The following is a 22,786-nucleotide window of genomic DNA, read 5'->3' on the forward strand; positions in this document are numbered from 1 at the left end:
CCGCCGCACCCCGGATGTGCGGCGCGGTCGCTGCCGGGGCCGCCGGGGCGGGACGCGCCCGGACCCGCCCCTCCATCCATCCCCTCCCTCCATCCATTCATCCATCCCCTCCCTCCATCCATCCATCCCTTCCCTTCCCTTCCCTCCATCCATCCACCCCCTCCGTCCATCCATCCATCCATCCATCCCCTCCCTCCCGTCCATCCCCTCCCTCTCTGAACTCCAGCAGCAGAGAAGCCGAGCGCTTGTTCATGGCAAAGCAAACTGGTACGTGCCGTGAATATTTCCATACAAACTGTCACGTAGCTGACTGATACGGATATATATTTATTTATTTTAGTGCAAATATCTCACTTCAGAAGAAATAAACGCTTTCCTGAGAAGCAACTCTCTCATAATCACCTTTTCCCTAACTGCAGGGGAGGAGAAGCAAGGCTGGGGAAGGTTTTTCAGAAGCTCCATCCCTGCCCATCATAGAATCGAGTTGTGTTTTAAATCAAATAAAAAAACATTCAAAAAAAACTCCCCAACAAACCCATGCCCCCCCAGCCCCTGCCCACGGCCTCCAGCATTGTCCTCACTCCAGGTCACACTCCACAACCTTGGCAGAAAAAGCCGATTCCAGTTCTTTATGAACGTGAAAGAGCTCTGTTGGATGAGGGCAGTGTCTTTCTGAAGCAGGGAAATGACCTGTTTATTTAAGCGTCAAAAAAGCTTCTCTTTGTTTCTCCTTATATTTTATGTCATGTTGTCTTGTATTTTCCAATAAGACAGGGATGTAGGATCTTAAAATGCCTTAAAGGGAGGCATATTTCAAAGTATCTTCGTACACCCCCAAACACAGTAAAGGGAGAGGCCTGCCTGGAGTATCTTGTTACTATTGATGTACAAATAATAGCTAATAACCACAAGATTTCTGTTTCTTAGGGAATGTAGGAAACCCCCTGCACGAACCCTGTTGTAACCATAGACTTCCATATTTATCTCTTTTAGAGAAAGTCGAGATTGTATAACTGGAAAAGCACAGCAGAGAAAGCTGCGTGTGATGTTATGATTGCTCTACTGATGGCAAACCGAGTCAATAGTAAATGCTGCCCATGGAATGTGACATCCTAATGCTGGCAGACGGCTGACATGCTACTGCTGTGATGGAGATCGGGAATTCACGCTTGTTGAGCGACTCTTGAGGATGGTTACATCAGAAAAATCATGCTTGGATTCTCTGCATCTTACTTCATTCTGAAAGACAACTTTGTTAACACGTTTATTGTTTTAACAATCATTTCGTTGTTGCTGTCTGATGATTCAACAGTAAGGACTGTTTTAATGTGCTGAATGGACTGTGAAGTTCAGTAATAAAAAACGGCTTGTGAAGCAGCAAGCTTTCTCTCAGTGATTTCATGCAAAAGCATGTTGAAGTAGAACAGCTGGGACTGTAGAATCATATAAACGTTTGGGTTGGAAGGAACCTTAAAGCCCATCTCATTCCAACCCCTCGTCATGGGCAGTGACAATTCCGCTAGCCCAGGTAGCTCAGAGCCCCATCCAGCCTGGCCCTGAACGCGGCCAGGGATGGGGCAGCCACCGCCGCGGCTGTACTGGGGGACACGGGGACACTGTTGGGGACACTGTTGGGGACACTTTTGGGGACACGGGGACACTGTTGGGGACTCGGGGACACTGTGCCTGCCTGCAGTGCCTGCTCCGCCCCGCGCGGGGGCGCACTCGGGGGTTGGGGGGGGCGCAACAGTCACCCGTGGCGCTGTCCCCGCCCCTCCGCAGAGCGCTGCTCTGATTGGCGGGCGCGCCTCGAACGCCGCTCTCTGATTGGCGGGCCGGGGTTTCCGTTGGGTTTGAAATCGTGTGGCGGCGGAGGACGGGCCGTGGTTGGTGGTGGGTGCAGTGCGCGCCGCCTCAGCTGAGCTTCCTCGGGACTCGTCCGGCAGGTACGGGGGGCTCGGGGACCCCTTGTGAGGAGATATGGGGCTGGGGCGGAGTGTTTAGGTGCTCCTTTGTGAGACTGGGGGCTGTGGCGGGCTCGGTGACCCGTTTGTGAGCGGTGCGGGGGAGGGGACAGGCTCGGGCTCTGTAGCCTGAGGCAGTGTGGGGTTGGGAGGGGCTGTGTCGGGGTCTCTTTGTGCGGCTGGAGGGTTCGGGGAGCGCTGCGGGAGCTTGGGGTACAGTGGGGGCGAGCTAAGGGGCCCCTTGGGGAGCTTGGTTTTCTGTAGCACTCGAGTACCGGGACAGGGGAGCTGGGGTTGCTCTGTGGGTTTGGGGGGAGGTTTGGTGACCCCTCTGAGCTTGAGATAGTTTGGGGTTGATGGGGGCCCTGAGTGGCACAGCTTGAGCTCGGTAAGCTTGGGGTGGGGTGGTGTTTGGGGCTTTTAGCGACCCCTTTGTGAAATTAGTGCTTGGGGTGCTGGGTACCGGGGATACCCCCTTCTCTAGGGGTGTCAGGGGCACTTCTGTGAGTTTCAGATTAATATATTTGGGGGTCATTTCTGTAAGTTTAAGGATGAAGAGAAGGCAGAAACTTGTGCCTAATGGCAGGAGCTCAAGGGTGGCGTTCAGGTGCTCGGCCCCACTGAAGTCGGGGTGAGGCTCTTGGGAAAATCTCTGTGTGTTTTGAGGATGATATGGGCTTGATGAGAACCCCGGGGTGAGTCAGGAATAGAGAGAGACTGAGACAGGGTTGGGTTTGGGTTTGGGGGGCGGGAGGGGGGTTTATTTTATTTTATTTAAAACACATCTCGGTTCTATGACGGGTGGGAATGGAGCTCCTGAAAAGCCTTCCCTGGCCTTGCTTCTCCTCCCCTGCAGTTAGGAGAAGGTGATTGTAAGATAGTTGCTTCTCAGGAAAGTGTTTATTTCTTCTGAAGTGAGATATTTGCACTTAAATAAATAAATAAATTTGTATCAGTCAGCTACGTGTCAGTTTGTATGGAAATATTCACAGCACGTACCAGTTTGCTTTGCCATGAACAAGTGCTCTGTTTCTCTGCTGCTGGAGTTAAGAAGGATAATGAAGTAGAAGAATGGAAGGATAATTAAACAGAAAGAACAGAAGGATAATTAAGAAGGAAAATCCCATCTCTGCCCTGCATGTTCAGTGGCTTTTCAGGCATTTGAGACCACGTTGGTGTTTTGGAGAGTGTGTCCCAGTATTTGTTAAACAGGTTACCTGGAGCACTCTACACATGATGGATAACTGAGGATTAATTATCTGACGTCATGTCATTGGATTTATGTTGATTTTTAACTGTAGAATGGCAGGTTTCTGAGTGTGCCCATATAAGTATTCCTCTAAAACAAGGAGCATTTTCATATTTATGAACCTTGGTAGATCCATGGAAAAGTTTGGGTTGAAAGTGGCCTTGGATATCATCTAATTCCAACCTCCCTCACAGGGAGAGGCCCTCCAGGGCCATGGACACCTTCCAGGTTGCTCCAAGCCCCATCCAGCCTGGCCTTGAGCTTTGTTTTGCTGTAGTGGGAAAACCTGATGCCTTTCATAATATTTATGTGCCTTGGATGCTAACCACTTTACACAGAGATATGAATAAGGACCCCCTTTCCCTTTATCACAGCTACTAGCCAATGAACTTGTAGAATATAATTTAGATCAGATCTTGACAAATCTTAACAATTTTTTAAAATAAAAAGATGAATTGCTTTTAATATTTTAATCCTAGAAAGACATTTGATTTTTAGATTTAATATGTAAAGTGGTATATGTATATGGTGTCAATTTGTTTGGTTTAGCAATGGTGCATAGTGATAAAGCTGAAAAAGTCTCCAATTAAACCTGCCCTGCTTATGGAACTTGTTTCAGAAGGTCTTGGCAACTTTACCATGTCCTAGGCTTGTTTCTAAAGTAATTGCAGTAAAAAATCCTGTTTGTAAAGATTAACTTCATCTGTTGTCTCAGTTTTAGTTTGGAATAAAGGAAAACAACAAAGTTCACTTCAAATGCTACAAATGGTTAATGTAAAAATACTTAACACAAAAAAAATAACCTGAATTGAAGCATTAATATGAATAAAGAAGGAATGAAAAAATAGCTAATACTGGCATGCTTTGCATACCATTGCTTCTGCAGCTATTGTTTGCATTCCATTGCTGATTAAAAGTGCTGTTGTCAGGCTTGCAGACAAAGCAGCTGAGTTCTGTGGAGAGTAGGAAGCAAATTTTCCCATAAGAATTAATGCAGGAGTGGAGAAATGTTAGGAGGGTTATGTACAGAAATTTTAATATGTAGGGGCAATAAGACTGAAAATTTTCAGTCCAGGTGTTCTTATTACTGCTTTATGACACTTTTATAACAATCATATATAGACTTCCTCAGCTGATTTTTCTAGATTAATCTTGAATATATGATGGAAAAACAAACTAAGGATTACATGTTTGGTCAAATCAAGCATTTGAGATCACTTAGAATGATTACACATGGCAGAAAGCCAATGTCTCCTGCTTGATACTGGCTATCTTGCACAGGTAATAAGAGAATACATCTGCTTTTATGAAATAAATTACTTTAACAGTTTTTCAGATAAATAACTGCACTTTCCAGGTGTCATCCTTCATGGACAGTGGTTATGCTGAGATCTTCCTTGCCTTACCTTTTGTCTCTTTTTTTCAAAATCAGCTGTGCATCACTGAGTGGTACTGTTGAACCTTTAAGAACAGCAGAGGCTCCAATGGGAATAAAAAGCAGGCAGAGCTCAAATGCATACAGCATGGTGGCTTGCCTGCTGTATTTTAAATGTGCTTTTTCTCTGTTTTTAATTTGTTTTTGTCCTTGATCTTAGTTACAGCCCAGGCTTTAGTTTCAAGTCCTTCACATTAGTACAAATAAATCAATATTTAGCAATTTACTAAAGCTTGTGCATGTCCAGTGGAAGAGTAATATTTCATAAATACCTTTCTAATCATGATTTTTCTCAGACTTGCATACTAATAATGTACTAATCCTGCCAAGGATTCCTAAGTACTGTGCTTTACAAGAGCAGCATATGAGCAGACAGTGCCTGAAAAGGCTAATTTGATCCAGGACTCTGATCCCAAACACATTAACCAACCAAATTTGTTTCTGCTGTTTGCTGGCATACAGTGTAGTCATGAGACCATGTGAGTAAACAGAGAGATGATTGTCATCTGTCTCGTCTGCCCCTTGCAGAAGCAGTTGTGTTACTTAGCTGAATGCTAAGACAGGGCTCCACCTCACTGGCTGAGGGGCTGCGAATGAGGAAACTTTGCAGGTGACAGAGTTTCCTTTTAAGGACAGGCAGCTGAGTTAGTAAGGCTCGAATGTGAGCTGTGGAAGGCATAATGTCAACAATTAGCTTCTCAAGCCCCTGCCAAAAGCAGAGGGGCTGTGCCTTTCTGCTTTAAGGTACTTCTGAGATCGACCTTTCCCTGTGAGCACTTTCCATGCTTCCAACTTTCCCTTTGAAGCTCTTAGTCTTGGCTAGTGCCAGGCTGCCAACTTCTTCCATTATCTCAAAGTGTATCTGGCTGACCACACCCACTCATTCATGCTGCGTCGCTCTGTGTGTTGATGTTCTAGAATGAGTCTGCAGATTTTAAATTCAGAAAATGGAGAAAATGGAGGAAGCATGAAGGATGATTTAACAGCGGAGGACTGCGCCTTTTTCTTTGCGCCACCGGAACCCACAGGGCGACCTTCTATCCTTCGCCTGTCCCAGAAAGAAAACTTGCCACCAAAAAATGTGGGAAAAGCGATGAAGGTAAACTTTTAGTTTTGTATTATTTTATGATCTCCACTATTGAATGTATGTACTATTTAGTGCTTGAAAAAATACTATGCTCATGGTCTTCCTTTTTCTTTCCCCCCCACCCCTTTCTTAAAGGTAACCTTTCAAACTCCTCAAAGAGATCCTCACACTCGTAAAATCCTGAGTCCTGCTATGACAGACAAACTCCAGCCTGCTTTTGCACTTGACGATTGCCGTGAAGATGTGGTGGATAATGTTTTATTTGCACCCTCTGCTGAGTGAGTAGTGAATCCACTGCTTCCTGGGTTAGCCATGTGGGACATGCATTGGTTAACTCTTCCTATTTTAAGCCTGTGTAGTTAAAATGTAATTTTCTAATCTATAACAAGATGTAAACTGTGCAAGAGGACCAAAATTAGTACTGACCAATGCATGAACTCTTTCAAAAATAAGTAATTGCTTTTAAGAAAATTGTATCTTGACTGTAATATTAATTATTGAACTTTATTTCTAAATCCTCTGTAACTGGTTTCATTAAGGTAACTTATGGTATGGATAAATAGCTTGAGAAGAAATACTGTGTAAAAAACAGTTTCATATTCTCTACTTAATGTAAGGTGTAAGGTTTTTGTGTGAGAATACAACTATTCTGAAGTGAAGCTGTAAAATATCTTGTATGTTAAGTACTGTTGTATCTTCAGGAGTAAAATCTAAAGAGCTAAATGTGAAGGGTTAGCTTGAATTGACTCCTTGAGTCAGGGAGTATTAAGATTTTCTTTAAACTAGCAACACAAAGTTGTCTTGAGTGTAAACATGTTTATGTGCCTTTATAGTCTAGCAGCTTGAGCCTCGAAGTGGCTCATAGTAACTGTTTGGAGAAGAGTATAAAATCTGTAATGTTTCAATTTGGAGGTGTTGTGACAATATTCAATGCAAAATTTTGTCACTGACTTTTAGGCCCCTCTTTGAACTAGTATAGACGTCTGACACCTGTAATTCCCACTAGCAAATAGTCTCAGGTCTTAGTTTTGCCTTCTGCAAGCAAATCCGCCCTTTTGTTTATTTTCAACTACCCAATACTTTCATTTGATTTCTGTTTTTGTTGTTGGAGGGGAAGAAAGGGAAAAAGGTGGCAACACTTAAATGTTCTTTAAGTATATAAATTTGCTTCAAGTGTTTATTTCTATGTAGAGTCTAGTTCTGAAAACTATTTCTGAACTAGCAATCACAATTTAATAATATAATGGTGTTTATGCCCCAAACTCATTGCTTGCACAAATAAACAAAGATTTAGTACTTATAAAGTTCAAGTGAGTCTAAACGATCAGCACTGAAGTGTTTTAGGCCATGATTGTATCAATGCACTGCTTGTGCTGAGCGTGTCCTCTCTAGTTTTAAAATGTGAGAATTTGTTTGTAGCAGATGAGTGAAAGGTCTCCCTGTTGCTGAACAGGATCACTTTTGACTCGTCACAGTGACTGAGGTTCCAAGCAGGTGTCTCGCTCCTGACTGGCATTTATTGGGTTAAACACTGGAGGGGAGTGGGAGGGGCCCGAGTAGTCGCAGCCTGGGGCTGAGCTATTGCCGGGAAGAGGCGCTCAAACCGGGGGAGAAGAACTTTTCAGCCCTTATCTCCCGCCTCTGCTTTCCAGTTTATCAAAGAGGCGTTTTTAGTGAGTGGCTTTTAATCGTGTTCTGTTCTGCAGCAGATAAGGAGGGCACATAGAAATAATAACTTTATGGAGGGACAAAACAATGGGAGGAAATACTCTTTCAGGAAGTAATGGATTAACTCTCTGTAGTCTGAGGCTAAGCTTTCAGAAGTTATGTAGAGTTTGGGGAAATAAAGTGGAGTGCAAGAACTTGTAGAATACTCAGCAATAGTGAGTACACAAATTCTTTAACTGTATCTTTTGCTAGAAAATCTTACCTTTCTCTTGCTGGAGAAGTGTTTTCCTGTATATCACTCTGCTACTCAGATCTGCTATTGTACAGAATTTAGTGTGCCTGAAGTGCAGGTTCTGTTTTCAAAAATAAAATGCTTGTGCATACTTTCAGAGGAGAAATTTTTTGCCAGACTGCCCAAAGTAACGACTAGTGTGGGAGAACCTGAATCATGACTTAGTTTGGTCCCAAACTTGAGTCTGTCATGACTCGGATGAATCTGCATGAAGATGGCACCAAAAGTTGTGCTTGTGTTTGGGCTGCTGTCAGTAACTGCTCCTAAGCAATGTGTGTTTCACTGCCTAATGAAGGGGCAGTGTTCAAATGGCAATGTCAAAATGCTATGGTGAGTAGATCAGTCTCCAGGGATGGCTGGCATAAGGTAGCAAGGCTGAGTAGATCAGGTAGCTCTTTAGCTGACTAAGTTGTTGATCTCCTGTATTTCATCTGTACCAGAGCTCATAAGCCTTGACTGTTTACGTTATAACTGAATTATTGCTGTTATATTTTGTTGTCAGCTGTCTTATTGCAAAAAAGTCATATTGCTCTAACTATGCAAAGCTACTTCTGCAAATCTTTCTAAAGATAATTTCAAACTATGCCTGCAAAGTAATTGTCATATTTTTTCTTTTTTTTTTTTTTTTAAATGCAGCACATGTCAACAAAAGACTGAAACAAACAACACACAAATGCCAGAGAAGGTCACTGTGGCTCCTTACCCAGACGATGAGATGCCAGTGAAGAGTCGAGGTTCCTACAATCTTGATTTTGATAACTTAAATGACATCAATCCTTTTCAAAGTTCAGTACAGTTGCCTCATTCTCCTGAAAATCTGCAAAAGTCTCCTCTAAAAGTATCTAGCAGCCCTGAGAAAACCATTGAAAAGAGCAATGAATCTCTTCTGTGTGATAATGCAGTTCCTTTTGCTTCAACCACAGCAAGTACAGAGAGTTTAAGTGAAGACAAGATTCTCATCTCTGACAAAGAATCTGCACTGAGCAAGCTGGAGTCTAACAAATCCAAGCTGTTGCCTAAGCAAGCAACTGGTGACTCTGAGCAGGGTGTGAAGTCTGCTTCCACAGATGCAAGCCAAACTGGTAATTCAGTGGTATTAGCAGAGGCACCTACACCTCCTATACAGTCACCTGGCAGCTTAGGTCCCAGTAGTTCTGATGTAAGTAACTCTTTTAAAACTGAGGAATCAAAGCTTCAGAATGTTTCAATAGCAGAAAAAGTCTCTTCACAAGAATCAAAGCCTGATGAAGATCTAGGTGTCTCCAAAGGGAAACCTGCAGCAAAGCCTGATGTCACCAAGGCTGAACCCATAAAACTGGAATTTGACTTTGATAATACCACTGCTAGAAAACCACCTCCTAAGAAACTTGGTATAAGACCTGGAATTAAGCCACCTTCCAAAAAAATTCCTATTACCAAAACAAAACCGGAGAATGCTGAAGTGCAAAGTAAAAGTAATGTGGAAGATGAAATCCCTCTTCCTAAAGCATCTTATAAGATTGACTGGGACAAACTTGATGATCCAAACTTTAATCCATTTGGAGGAGGCACTAAAGTTTCCACCTCACCCAAGCGTTCTAAACCCAGCCATCAGAAAGTTCATCTGCCAGAGGAGCAGGAGAGTACCTCACCAAGAAGGGAACCTCTTCCAGTGGAGCAGGATAACAGGCCAAGTACCTGTGAAACTCTTGAGAAAGAAGAACCCAAAAATCTGTGAGTCTGTAGCTGAATGCAGAAGCACCTTGAATTCATGTGAGGAAAGTTAGATAGTATCTCAAAGCAGTCCATTCCTACTTCTTAGACTGCATCCCTCCCAGGCTGGCAGAGTCTCTTGTAATCTGTAACACAATGTTGCAACAGCAAAGATCTTAATTGGGGAGACTCCTGAGATGACTAGCTTTAGGCAAAGGTGTTCTTAAGTCTGGGAGAATACAGGCTCAGATGGAAAGAGCACTGTTCAAGTGGTGCTTTCCCCACTCCCCCAAGATGAAAGTGGGGAGAATCAGGTGACTGCTACTGTCTTTAAATAAAACAGGGAAGTAGGCAGCAGTGTTGCACATAGTGCAGCATGGGAGGGAATCAGGCTGATGTGTTCTCTGCTGAACTCTGAGGTGCTGTTTCTTCCCTGCATATTCTTGGTGTCTAAATGCCATCTCCAATAAAAAGACCTGCAGCTGAAGCAGCTTTTTTTTTTTTTTTTTTGGCAGCATGCAGACTTTTTATTTGGGGATGGAATGTGTTGTTACCTTTCCTAGAAAGTCTAGTTATTAATGTCACTATAGACAGTCAGATGCTTGCCAGAAGGAGCCTGGCACAAATTGTTCATTTGACAAAAATGTTTGCACTCTGCTCCCTGTGTAACATGATCAGTAACCCTGATACCAAGGTGAAAAGTTTACTTATTGCTGACAGCACAAGTGGAGTACAGGACTTCTCTAATGAAGTTCACACCAATACTCACTGCATTTCCTTGGAAAGAGGAGCAGGCTGCTTGCAATTCTGTTCTTAATTAAAGAACCTATCTTAAACTTAAAAAAACAACGAGCCTAACAAATGGAAATAAGAGCAGTGTTAAGTGAGTAGAAAGAAGTGATGCTGCTGTGACTTTCTGCTTCTCAGGAAACACTACTTGTAATGCAGGGAGAGCTTTGTCACATAAGTTGTCACCAGGCAAGACAGTAAATTTACGTCCCTACCCTCTGTGACACTTCTTGTGCTATGGCTGTAGAATCTCTCAAAGAAGCTACTTTTGTTCAGTTCATCTGGCAATACAGAATTTGAACTGTGCAACGTAAATACTGATTTAATTACCTTTTTTATTGTATTTGTTTGTTTTCTTTAGGGGAATTGTTGAAGAGAGTTCAGTAGAAGAAATGCCAAAAGCTCAACAAGAGAAGCCAGGATTTCAAGCAGAAGCTGAACTTCCAGGAAAAAGAGATGTGGTAAGGTATAGGAAAGATAGCTAGTTCTTACCAAGTTGCTCCATGAAACAGTTCTGACTTAATTGACTTAATCTTGTGAAACCCATTTTTGATGTTTTGTCTAAGAATTAGTGTGTTTATGCATCTTCAGCAGCTCTAGAAGGAATGCCAACTGTGCAGACCTGTGTTTTGGAGGTAACATCAGAGACAGCCAAATTGGTACCTTGGTATTTAGTATCTTTTTTTGATCAGCAATTTCATATAAGGACAAACATAAGGGTGTGAACTTTAAAAGAGTGGTTTCTGAGCTGTGCTCCGTGTTGGTATTTTAATTTTTATCCCTGTGACTTCTTATTATATTGACTGTCCAGTTAATGATCAAACTGGTTTGTCAGTAAAATTATTTTCATTTGTATTTTAAAAAAATTTAACAATTAAAAGGATTTTGTTTTTCTCATCAGGAGAAGCAAATGAGCCCACCTAAAATATCTCCAGCTAATGTTGTCCCCTCTCAAGATAATTTGGTTTCCAGTGACAGTGGAAAAAAGTCAATGTCTGCAAAAGAAATTGAAGTAACAGCAGGTGAGACTGCTAATGCTGAACCTGAAGAGCTTTTCAGACCATCATCAGAAGGTAAAGGCATTTCTTTCAAACAGACTGAAAATGTATTGTTTCAATAATGTGTATATATATATTTCTACTTAAGTTTTATTATGGATTCTAGGATGTTTTTTCTCACTCCACCCTTCTGAAAGGACTCCAGAACCCACAATGACTAACAGTGCTGGGAAATGTATCTAAGCCTGTTCCTAACTTCCTTTGGTTTAAGCTAAGTTCAAAAAGCTGGCTGTTAGAATTCAGCTGCCTGTGAGGATGGGGTTTAGACTGGTACAGAAACTACCTTTTTAGAGTTTGTGGCAATTTCTGTGCTGAAAAATTGCTCCCTTAAAATAAATTCTGGGTTTAAAGACTGTAAATTGAGAACTTGAAAGCTGTACAGCTCTGTGTTTGTGAGTCTTGTAGGTACTGCAGGCCTTAGCATTACTGTTTTCATATTGCAGTGTGAATGATCTTCCTGACAAAGATGATTCACACAACAATGCTTGTTTTGAGAGCTTCCTACATAGCTGTGAACTTAATCACTTGGAAGGGTTATTCCTGGTAGGAGTGTTGTGTGGAAGGAGAGCAAATGGTTTGACTGCAGCACAGTCTGTCACTTACCTTCATACTGGAGTGAAATCACTGTATTGGGAAATGGTTATAACTTCATTCTTCTGAGCTGTGTGCTAATTGTAATGGTCAGATTGGCCATCTTGCTCTTTCATGGGCCACTGTGTGACAACATCTGAGTGTGCTTGTCACTTTAACCACAGAACAACAGAAGTTATTCAACTGTGTTAAATCCTATGTATTCTTATAAATATTTGGGAGCACATGGAAATTTCTAAGTTTGTGTAGCTTAGAAATCTTTGCTTTTTTCAGGTCTGAATAGAAAGACAGTATTTTGAACAAATGAGCTAGAAGTCATGAGAATGAGAGCAGGGATTTATTTGCTTTATACACATGTGTTTGTTTCTGTCTGTGGTAGGACAATTTGGTGGTATTGCATGTTCATTGTATTGTTTCCTCTTTTTCCAGTTTTTGGAATGGGCATAGACTATCTGGAACAGTTTGGGTCTTCATCAGTAAGTAGAACATTAAATATCTTGTGTGTCTTCTTAGCAGTGTGGAGAGTAAAGCAAAGATTCAAGTGTCAAGCCTTAAATATTTACATGAATTACCTTCACTTTGAATTGTCCACAGAAATAGTTATCTATTCCAAAGGAATGTGATGAGGCTGGGTGGGAGGTGATAGAGTTATGAGCAATTCAACTGAAAATCAAAAGTCTCTGGCTGTCAGTGTGCAGAGGTGCTATTTTTCTTTAATAGCAGAGAAACTGAAGTGAATGATGTTTCACTGCTGGAACATGATGCTTTGAAAGTGCAGAATAATTGTTTAAAAAGTATTTTTTTCTCTTTGCTTTTATGACCTGTATCAGGAAATATGTCTCTAAGTGGGGCTTGTCATGTTTTAATGATTTCAACTTAGTTATTCTTTCTCCTGCTTGGAATAAGAGTATCTCTGAACAGTAAATGTACTGTATTGAAATTGTTTTGGTCATGCATTGTTGGTCCTTATTATTTTATGACCAAAGAAAATGGCATACACTGCTTTTCCTGCTTATAACATCCTTCTCAGTGTTTTCTCGTTTGGCATAGTTCATTAATGTTTTCCCTTTTGATTCTCTTTGTGAGCAGATTGAGTTCTCTTGATATTACATAAGGTCATAAGCATGTGGGCACAGAGTTCTTATGTAATTTTCCTCCTGAGAACAGTGCTCTGGCCACTGAAGAATAGGCTCACCCACTCTTCAGAGGATTATTAGTGTGTGGGTGGGATGTGTATTGTGTTCTGAAGCAGCAGATCTGCCAACTTATGCTTCTTTCCCTTCAGTTCAAAGAATCAGCCTTGAGAAAGCAGTCACTGTATTTGAAGTTTGACCCTCTGTTGAGAGACAGTCCAAGAAAACCAGTTTGTGGTACTATTGAATCAAGTGAGAGTATCGTGACAGCTCTGTCTCAGCCTGGGTAGGTATTGACTTGGTAAATAAAATCAGAGTTTAGTTTGGAAAAGACCTTTCAGGTTGTCAAGTCCAACAGTTACCCAGCACTGGGGCATCCACCACTAAACCATGTCCCCAAGTGCCACATCCACACATTTTTTAAATAACTCCAGGTCTGGTGACTTCCCTGTTCCAATGCCTGATCCCCTTTCAGTGAGGAAATTCCCCCTAATATCTGATCTAAACCTCCCCGGTGCGATTTGAGGCTGTTTGATCCAGACCTGTTCCCACATCACTACAGACTCCCCCGAGGAAGCTGCAGAGACTGAGAAGGTCCCTGAGCCTTCTTTTTCCCAGACTGAGCCCTTCAGTTGTCCCTTGTCAGACTGATGCTCCAGACCCTTCCACAGCTTCTTGCCCTTGTCTGGATGCACTCAAGCCCCTTAATGTCCTTTTAGTGAGATGCCTGAAATGGAACACAGGATTCAAGGTGTGGCTTCAATGTTGGCTACAGGGGGACAGTCACTGCCCTGGCCCTGCTGGGCAGACTATTGCTGGTAAAGAGCTTTGCAAAGAAAGACAGCACTTGAGTTTAATGGTGTTATGTTTGTTCATTTGTAGTCCTGTTGCTGATTTCAGTAGCATGCTTGAGGATGCTGGAAAGCCTCTAGTGAGTCTTCAGAGTGAAGAAAAGCCAAAAGGACTAGATCTTCTGGGGACATTTACAACTTCTGTAAGTGTGTCTGGAATGCTATCAGGTTTCATGTTGATAGTTTGGGAAGGGGATAGCCTAGGTTCTGCATTTAAGACTTAGGCAGATATTTTTGGGATTGCAGAATATGATGAATGTTTATTTAAGCAGTTGTTTTAAACCAGGTAGGATACTCATAAATTTATGTCAAAATTGAACTTTGTGATGAACGTTTTCTTAGGTATTAAAAGTATTTTTTTTGTGGAAACTGATGCCATTGCACATGGTCTAAGGGAATTTGAACTCTTATTAAGAATGCTCTAGTCAAGCAAGTCAAATTACAAAAAACAAGCTTTATATAGTAACTGCATTTATGGGATGAAAAACATTTAGGTTAAAGTGGATGCTCTTACAGCTGTGGTTTATAGTTTGAACAGAACTGCCCACAGCAGCTCATCCTGAAATAGTCTTTTTCACTTGTGAGGAACAGCATGGTGTGATCTGCTTTGTTTCTGACAACTGTAATTGGTGGACAGCAGTTCTGGTTCTACCTTGTAGGTATTTCTTAGAGCTATATGGTTGACTTCAAAGTAAGAAAGTTTCATGCTAACAAAGTTCTAGAGGTATCTTGTGTGTTTGAGATACTTGACTTGGAATTGAATAATGTGTGTACACCTAATCAATGGTATGACAATAGGAATCTGTTGAAACTTTGTATTTTTCTTCACAGGACACTGGTCCCTTGATTCCAGACTCTCTGAGTAATAATGTTCCTCCAGTCTCTTTTGACACTTCTACAAACACTGCAGTGGATGCTATTATAGATGTGCTAAAATATAGCCAAAAAGACATGGATGCAGCTGTTGCAGTGGTGAAGAGAGAGGTATGGTGCAACCTCTTCTAAAGTGGAACTTGGCATAGCCTTGAAAGGTTCTTTTGTTTGGATTATCTGGGTTAAATCTCTACTTTGCAGGTTTTTTTCATCAGACATAAGTAACTCATTATGAAAAGCTTGCTGTGGACTCGATAGATGCTGTAGGTATAGAATTCTTTAGAGCTAGCACTTAAGGGAATAGGATAAACTTGATTATTAGTCATGTAATGCCTTAGATCTGGTCACTATTAAAAGGCCCATGTTATCAGATGGGATAGTTAGGCTTAATGTCAGTGATCTTGATATTTATTCAATAGGCAGGAAATACATTTTCATGCCAGTGGAAGAGAGTGACTTGTATAATTTTCCTAAGACAAGATTAAAACTGTAGTGCCAGTTCAGTGCTAGCATCAATTCTTTTCTTGTGGGATGTGCATGCACAACAGTGTGTCCAGCTAATAAGGTGAAGGTGAGATCTGGTACTCACTTCAGAGAAGAACATTAGTGAAGGAGGGGAAAAAGGAGGTGGTAAGATTTTTAAGCCTGTTCTGTAATTGCAGAAATTGCCTTTAAAAGCCCATCTTCTGACTGGTGCAAGAAGACTTATGTATCCACTCATTTCAAAAACTTAAGTGCTTGATTCATTATGACTGAGTTATGTAACCTTACAAAGACTAAATAATGTAAGAGGAGTATTTAAGCATAAATGTCCTTAAAGCTAATTGTTTCACTTCAACAAAAATGGAGCTTTCAAAATTCCAGACTGCTTTACTCCAGGCAGTGGCACTAGGGACCCCAAACAAAGACAATCTATGATTATTTGCTGTTTCGTTATTTTTTTGTTTTAGAGTACAGTGATTTTTTTTTTTCTAGTAATAACTTTCTGTCATTTAGGAGGTGAGTTTCACCCAGCATATTGTCTAGGACAGGAAAACAAACGTGGCTTTCTCAGGGGACAGCTTTTACTGCATTGATCTAAAACTAAGAATCTATATAATAGCAGGGGGTAAAGCTTTTAATGTCTTAAAAGTGCTTTTGTGTTGGAAAGAACTACTTTAAATCTGCAAACACTGTTGTAAAAGTGACTGATAAAACAGCTGGAGTCAGCCACAAATAAAAAGGCCTGGAGTTACAATATCAACCTGAAAGGAAGACAGACTAAATTTCAATTTTTTTTTTTTTTTTTTTTGGTCTGTGAAACAACTTGCTAGTAGGAGGCAAGTGAAAAGCTGTTTTCCTCCTGAGCAAATACAGCACTTAGGAAAGCTTGCTTTTTTGGGATCTACTGAACCCTTTTTTGAGCTTGTAAGTGCAAGTTTCTGACTTGTTTCCATCATCATACTTTTGTTTTAGTAACATTCTTTTTCTAGCTTAGCTGTCACTACTTCTCTTGGTAGTTTGTACATTCTCTTTTCACTAGTCACTTGAAATATTGAAATATATTCAAAATTAGATTGCTCTAGAAGAAATACTGAAAAAATAGTGTACTATAGTTTACTATGTAGTTTTGTGAAAAAACTAGCAGTAATCATGTTTTCATTTTTTTTTTAATTCCAAATTATTTTATGTATTTTGAGCCTCTTGTCTTTGAAGGCCTCACACAGTGCAATCAGGTGTTACAGTTCTTAAACACAATTTTGTCCTGAGGACTGTGTTATGGGGTTTGCACAAAGTGTTTAGCAAAGAGCATTTGTGCTGCTTCTGTTACTGAGAGCTCTACTTTAGTTAAGCTGATGTGAAATGGGTATCATTATTCTCAAAGAAATTGAGGCATCTTTTAATCCTCCCCCTTTCACATTCCTTGATTTACTGTTGGATATAAGTTACTGCAAACAGTAATTTGATCTTGAACAGGCTTCTGGTATTTGTTCTTTCATGTGTTAATATTAGCAGGTTTTGAAGTGGTGAAGTGCTTTTTTTTTTTTTTTTTGGTCTGCCCTGTAAATAAGAGGAAATGTGTGTCTCTCGAGGGCATGTTGTTTATGTTGCTTAGCCCACTGTGTCCTCTCAAGCTAGTTACCTACACAGACACTGAATGAGAGCAGCCAAGAGGTCAGTTGGCTGAGTTGGCTCTGATCTTGCCACTTGAAGAGATACTGGCAGTGTGCTGTGAATCATATATGCAAAATCTATGTATTACTCTAAATTTTAAGTCAAGTTTGTAATTCAACCGTTTTGATTCTGTTAAGCAATTAGAACTTATTTCTCTCTCTGTATTAAGATAAAAGTATACCCGAGCTGCCCTTCAGACTGTTTTTAGTATCAAATCTTTCATCTCTTTTTGTGCAAAAAGTAAAAATTTACCTTTTCACTCTCAAAGGTTCAAGAGAGAGAGCTGGAGATTCAGAAGCTGAATGAGAAGTATGATAAACTTTGTATGGACTACAGGGAAATGGGGTATGTATACATCCTGACTTTCATATCTACTTAGTTATTCCAGATGCTTTTTCTAACTTAAGTTCAACTTTTCTTTTTCATGGTTTTTAGAAAAATATTTGATGAATTTGAGCAGACAATACTAGACTTTTTGGGTAAGTTCCATATTTACACTTTGAGCGCCTTGGGGGGGCTGGAGCATGCTTAGTGCAGAGTTACTAAATGAAGTTAGTACTCTGATTAATATTTCAGGTGCTTCCAGAATAGATGTAAGGTTTAAGACAAAGTAGACTAACAATTATATGCATATTCATATATCCATGATATCACTCAATAGGTAACTGATGCCTTTTTGAATCAGGCATGAACACAACTTTTTCTTATTCTCCATTGGAGTGTGAATTGCTGGCTTATTAAAACTGACAGATCCAGTGTCAGCACTTTTGTATTTAATTGTTTATTATCTGGCGTAATTTAAGTGTCTAGGTATCACTAGAAGTTCTTGCTGGACAGACCTGGGCTTTTGGTTTAGTCAAGTTTGTGGCTTTAAAACTAGCAAAGACATCCAATGAAGCTCTTGTTGCATAGCTACACTTTTTTAGCTCAATGCTGAATTGGACACATTTCTGCCAGCTCTTCTCCTCTGAGACCATGGGAAACATAGCTTATAGCTTGGGTGTGGTAACACAAACCTCTTCTGAAAGTCTGCTGTGCTAGTCTGACTTGTTATCCCAGTCTCCTCCAGATCTTCCAGCTGCTGTGTATGTTTAATGAAAAACATTTTTGGATTCTTTTCTTCTCTCGCAACATTTGAGGCTCCTGTTATGGTAACCTCAAGTGGAGTATTTTAACTACAGTGCAGGAGAAAAAATGCTTTTGGCAAGCACATTGCTATGGTGTTTAATGGCCTTAAGTTTGGTGTGAGGTAATATATAACAAAGATACAAAGACTTAAAAGCACAGACATGTTGTCTTTATAGGTGAGAGGCTGTTTAAGGGGAAGAATTGAAAGTGTGGGATTATCTGTCTGTACTGTGGAACTGCTTTTCTGCTAAAGCAATAACTATCATGGGTTAACTCCACTTTCCTTAGCACATGCTGACAAGCAGAAGGACAGCTTAAAGAAAGAAATGCAGAAGCTGATGGAAGAGAAGCAGCAAGCTCTTTCAGATCTGAACTCTACTGAGAAGGCCTTCTCTGATCTCTTCAAACGATTTGAAAAGCAGAAGGATGTGTTACTGGGTTACCAGAAAGTAAGATGATTTAATGCAAATAACACCTTCCAAAATAAACGAGGTTTAGTAGAGAGGAATTGGTGAAATTTCTAGAGCAGCCATTAGTTAGGTAGTACAAGGACTATCTGTAAAAATAGGTGTTAATTTTTTTATTTAAAGATTATAAAAAACTACTAATTTGTTGTGTTTAGTGACTGACATAAAGTAAGATAATACCTTGGAAGGCAAAGTTTCTTCAAACAGAAGTGAGCTGTTTCTTGCTGCAACACATCTTTTTTGTTAATCATAGAGACACTTGTGTGGCAACTGCTGCATAAGAGCAGCTTATTTCCCCTACATCATATTGAATGGATGCTGAAGAGGATGTGCAATTACAAGTCAGAATAATAGATTATTAGGTGCTCCCTACTAAGATGCTTGTGGGTTTTCTCTAAAGCTGAAGTCAAGCCTTTGTTCTGCAGCTCCTTTAGAGGAAGGAAGCTAATGAGGAATATAAGCTGTGAGAGCTTATTCCAAGAAATGCATTAAAATTGATTCAGTTGGTGCTTAAAAAAAGTGCCTTCAGATTTTTTTGTTCAGCTGTCATTTAATATTCCTGTTTACTGAAACTCAGAAGCTTGACTGTTAGAAGCTTTGTAGTAGTCTAGGTTTTAGAAACAGACATAGTGTCTGTAGCAACTTCAGTTTCTTCTTTGCTAACCTGTCAGGCTTCCTTCATCTTGTCTGTTCTATCTCCGCCCTAAGTTCAGAATTCCTTTCCTTAGAGCAGAGATAAACATTGCTTGGAAACACAGTTACTAAATTAAAACCTGACAATTAGTCTTAGCAATTGTTTCAAATAGTTCCAACTTCCTGCAACAGGTAATAAAATTTGTTCATAATGTGACTACCCAGGTAATTTTCTTGCTGTTAGTGATGGATTTGTTTACATCAGGGTTCAAAGCTTGAATGTTTCCATGGATTCTTTGGAGAAGTTGGATTTCTAGCTATTCTTGTGACAGTTGCAATTTAATACAAAGCTTGACTTAAAAAAAGAGCAAAACAAACAAAACCAATTAATGTCTGATTTAGTGACCTTCTTTACTATAGTTTGCTACTAAATAATACATTGTGGGGAAATAGGGTGAATAAATGTTTGCAAAGTCAAGGTAGTTGAAAGAAGGCAGTTTAGTCCATACAGGCCTGTGGGATTTCATAGTTGTTCCTGTTACTCAGTGAGCAAATACTGCCACTGAGGTGCAGTCAATCTACTAGCTTAAACAGCTAACTGAACTTCTTTGGCTTTTGGGACAGAATGAAGAAGTTCTGAAGAAATGTTTAGAAGATTTCTGGGCTAGAATTAAAAAAGAGGAGCAGAGATATCAGGCACTCAAAGCACATGCTGAAGAAAAGCTGGATCAGTAAGTACTATGTCCAGAAGGCAAGTACCAGGAGTGGGGCACATAGTTCTCACAGTTGCTGCAGAATGTGGTTCAATAGTGCCAAAACTTGGCTTAAACATATTTCATTTGATGGTTAATCCAAAGTACAAGCATCTAGTGTGATTCTGTGAGTTTTGCTGTGCTGAGGGGGATGCAGACACAGCTTGTACCTGTTTCAGATGCAATGAGACCATCGCGCAGGTTCGCAGCAGAGCGGACGCAGAGAGCGCGGCACTCCAAGCCACTCTGCGCAAGGAGCAGATGAGGAGCCAGTCTCTGGAGAGGAGCCTTGAACAAAAGGTCAGTCACAATGCCATGGGTGAGTCTCTTCTAACCATGCTTTCAACTAGGGTAAGAGCTCCCTTGTATCAGGGCTAGAGGCAACCTTGCTAACTGTCCTCATTGTGATGGCTGCTGTCCTGGCAGGCTTTTGGAAACTGGCATTGAAACCTAAGATAACATACAGACAAGTCCTGACATTACAGTTGAGATTTTTTGGAGCATGAGGTTTGTTTCCAAACCAGCCTGGGCTCCTGTGTCAGGAGGTTACCAGAATCACTGAAGGTGGTGGTGATTAAGTTACACAGGATGCAGAGCAGAATCTGGGAGTAAATTTTGGATAACTGTCTGGATCAGCTTGTCCATGAGCATGACTTGTAAGCTGTTAGCACAAATATATATTTAACTGCATGTGACTCAAGTTTAGGGTACTAATTCTTGTACTTTACCTAGGTAACATAAAACAATATTAAGTCTTAAAATGTTTTGTAAAGGCATATCCTTTGTTGGAACCCTTCAAAGGAATAAACTTTTTGAAGATTAGAAGTTACTGCTGGAAGTGCATGCTGTTAGTTTTACTGCATCATTGTTGCTGCCAGTATTAAAAACTCAAAAATTGATAATGGTGATGGATTCTTATGGAAAAAATCTGTGTTTGTGAGTCTTCAGGTTTATGGTTGAAATTTGCATAGCAGAGGAAACAGTGGGCTTGTACCAGGGGAGATGAAACAAGCCATTTAACATAGAACTAGGTTTGGTCTTATAAATACAGTAACACTTTCTGAGCTTTTATGAGAATGGTTTAACTGTTCCATAAGCAATTCTACAAACTGGAAATTGCTACATGTCAGTAAAAGTATCAAGGTATCATTTTACAGAGTGTCTTGTGAAGATTAAAATCTAAACTGTCCATGTCTTGAATTTTGGTGTACCTAAAAAAGGCTGAGTCCTGAAAGTCTTGTTTCCCTGGATCAGTTGGTCTCCCCATATTATGGGAATGTCTGTGGAAGAAGCAGAAACAGTGTAGTGGATTCTGCCTCATTTCCTGAGGCTCCTAAGGATGCCATGTGACTTTTGGCATAGTAGACTGTCCTTTACATTAAATTTGCACCATCATGTAAATGGACTTTCTATTGCATATACTGGCAAACAGGGCTTATTGCAATTCAGCTGACTGCAAGGTTATAACCTAGATTGGACACACCTGAAGCTCACCTTTTTCTTTCTTCCACAGACTAAAGAACTTGAAGAATTAACGAAAATCTGTGATGACTTGATCTTGAAGATGGGAAAAAACTGATATCTTAACTGTCTTGTAAATATGTTTATTTTCTGACTTTGTCTTGTGTGTTCACTTTTTTATGTATGTGGGAAAAAAATAAAGTTCTTGATTCACACTTGTCTTCCATATTATTGGCTGTATCTTTTGTAGGAAACATCTATTAACTTACTTTCTGGAAGCAGCAATTGAACTTAACAATATCTTTCCTAACATTTTCACACACTGCTCAAAGGAAAAACTTTTGATCAGTGTATCTTCAATCTGTTCCATATGTAAGAACTTCCAAGTTTTATACTCTTGACCTGGCTTTGCTGGGGATGGTTGCCATGAGCATTTTCTCTAAATTGCACGTGCTCCTATATCACTTTAATTAAAGCCATTCCAGAGTTACAAAATGTAAAACTGAACCTGCACAAATGCTATAAAGTATTTAGTAATGTAAAAAGTTTTGGAACTTAACTCTGGCTTTGGTTTGTGGGTTCAGGTTATTGTTTTTATTAGTTTATTTATATTATTATCATGAGGAGCTGGAGTGATTTTTTTTTTTTTTGTTTTTGTTTTTGTTTTTGCAGATAAGGTAAGCAGAGGCTTTAATGGCAGGACTGATTGCTGCTCCCCTTCTCTGGGGTTTTCCTTGTCATTAGTCTGTCTGACACTATTGACTGTAAAATCTGTTCATCTCCCTGGTCCTGCCTGTAGTGGAGAGCTGTGGGCTGCAGGTCACAGGTTATGATGAAGTCAGCCCTAGGCAATAGCAGACACCTTGGATAAGCTGTTATTACCTGACAGAGCAGCAGGATTATCTCAGTGTAAGCTACAGCTTTTGATTTCTAAAATTACTTGGAAGGCTGTTCCCTCACTTCCCTGACTTGTAGATTCATCTTCCTCAGAAGGGCTGTTGCTGCTGAGTGTGCTGAGCTGCACTTGGAGCCCTCCCCTTAAATCAGGATAGTATGCCTGAGCAGGTAGAAAAATGAGCAGCAGTGCCTTGAAGTGCAGAGTCAATTCCTCTTTGAGGCAGCTACTGCTCAGTGTAGGTAGCAGGAACACCCTATAGATCAAAGCTGGTTAATCAACATGCTTCAGGTTTGTGGGGTTTTCTTTGTGATTTCTGCACTCATGTCAGAGGGTGACAGCAGTGGCAATGATATTAAATGCCTGGCTCTTGAAGAAGTTGTGCTGCACTTTTTAATTTATATCTTAGGAAAGTGGCAAGATGGAAGAGAAGAAAGAGGCATAGAAGAGTATACAAAACCAAAGGTCACTGTCTCCTGCCTCAGCTTCAGATTGTAGGACTCCCTTGGGCTGTTCCTTTGTAGATAGCCCTACTGATGAGAAATCTTGTAATTGGTTTAATTTGGGAAGTGTCTTAGTTAACAGAAACAGATTTTTCACTAGATTTGCAATAA

The 22,786-nt window shown here is 40.5% G+C and overlaps 1 protein-coding gene across 1 annotated transcript; it reads left to right on the top strand.

Annotated features, from left to right (window-relative positions):
• The first annotated feature begins 1,861 nt into the window (after nucleotides 1-1,861).
• On the top strand, nucleotides 1,862-21,490 carry TACC3 (transforming acidic coiled-coil containing protein 3). Its single transcript, XM_079306590.1, has 16 exons — nucleotides 1,862-1,946; nucleotides 5,567-5,747; nucleotides 5,871-6,013; nucleotides 8,332-9,408; nucleotides 10,538-10,637; nucleotides 11,078-11,249; nucleotides 12,255-12,301; nucleotides 13,111-13,244; nucleotides 13,841-13,952; nucleotides 14,641-14,793; nucleotides 17,105-17,181; nucleotides 17,272-17,315; nucleotides 18,253-18,413; nucleotides 19,689-19,795; nucleotides 19,996-20,116; nucleotides 21,330-21,490. Exons 2-16 carry the CDS (start codon nucleotides 5,568-5,570, stop codon nucleotides 21,393-21,395), a joined length of 2,694 nt encoding a protein of 897 aa, XP_079162716.1. The 5' UTR covers nucleotides 1,862-1,946; nucleotide 5,567; the 3' UTR covers nucleotides 21,396-21,490.
• The last annotated feature ends 1,296 nt before the right edge of the window (nucleotides 21,491-22,786 follow it).

This window comes from Erithacus rubecula (assembly GCF_903797595.1).
Source record: "Erithacus rubecula genome assembly, chromosome: 5".
Lineage (NCBI taxonomy): Eukaryota > Metazoa > Chordata > Aves > Passeriformes > Muscicapidae > Erithacus > Erithacus rubecula.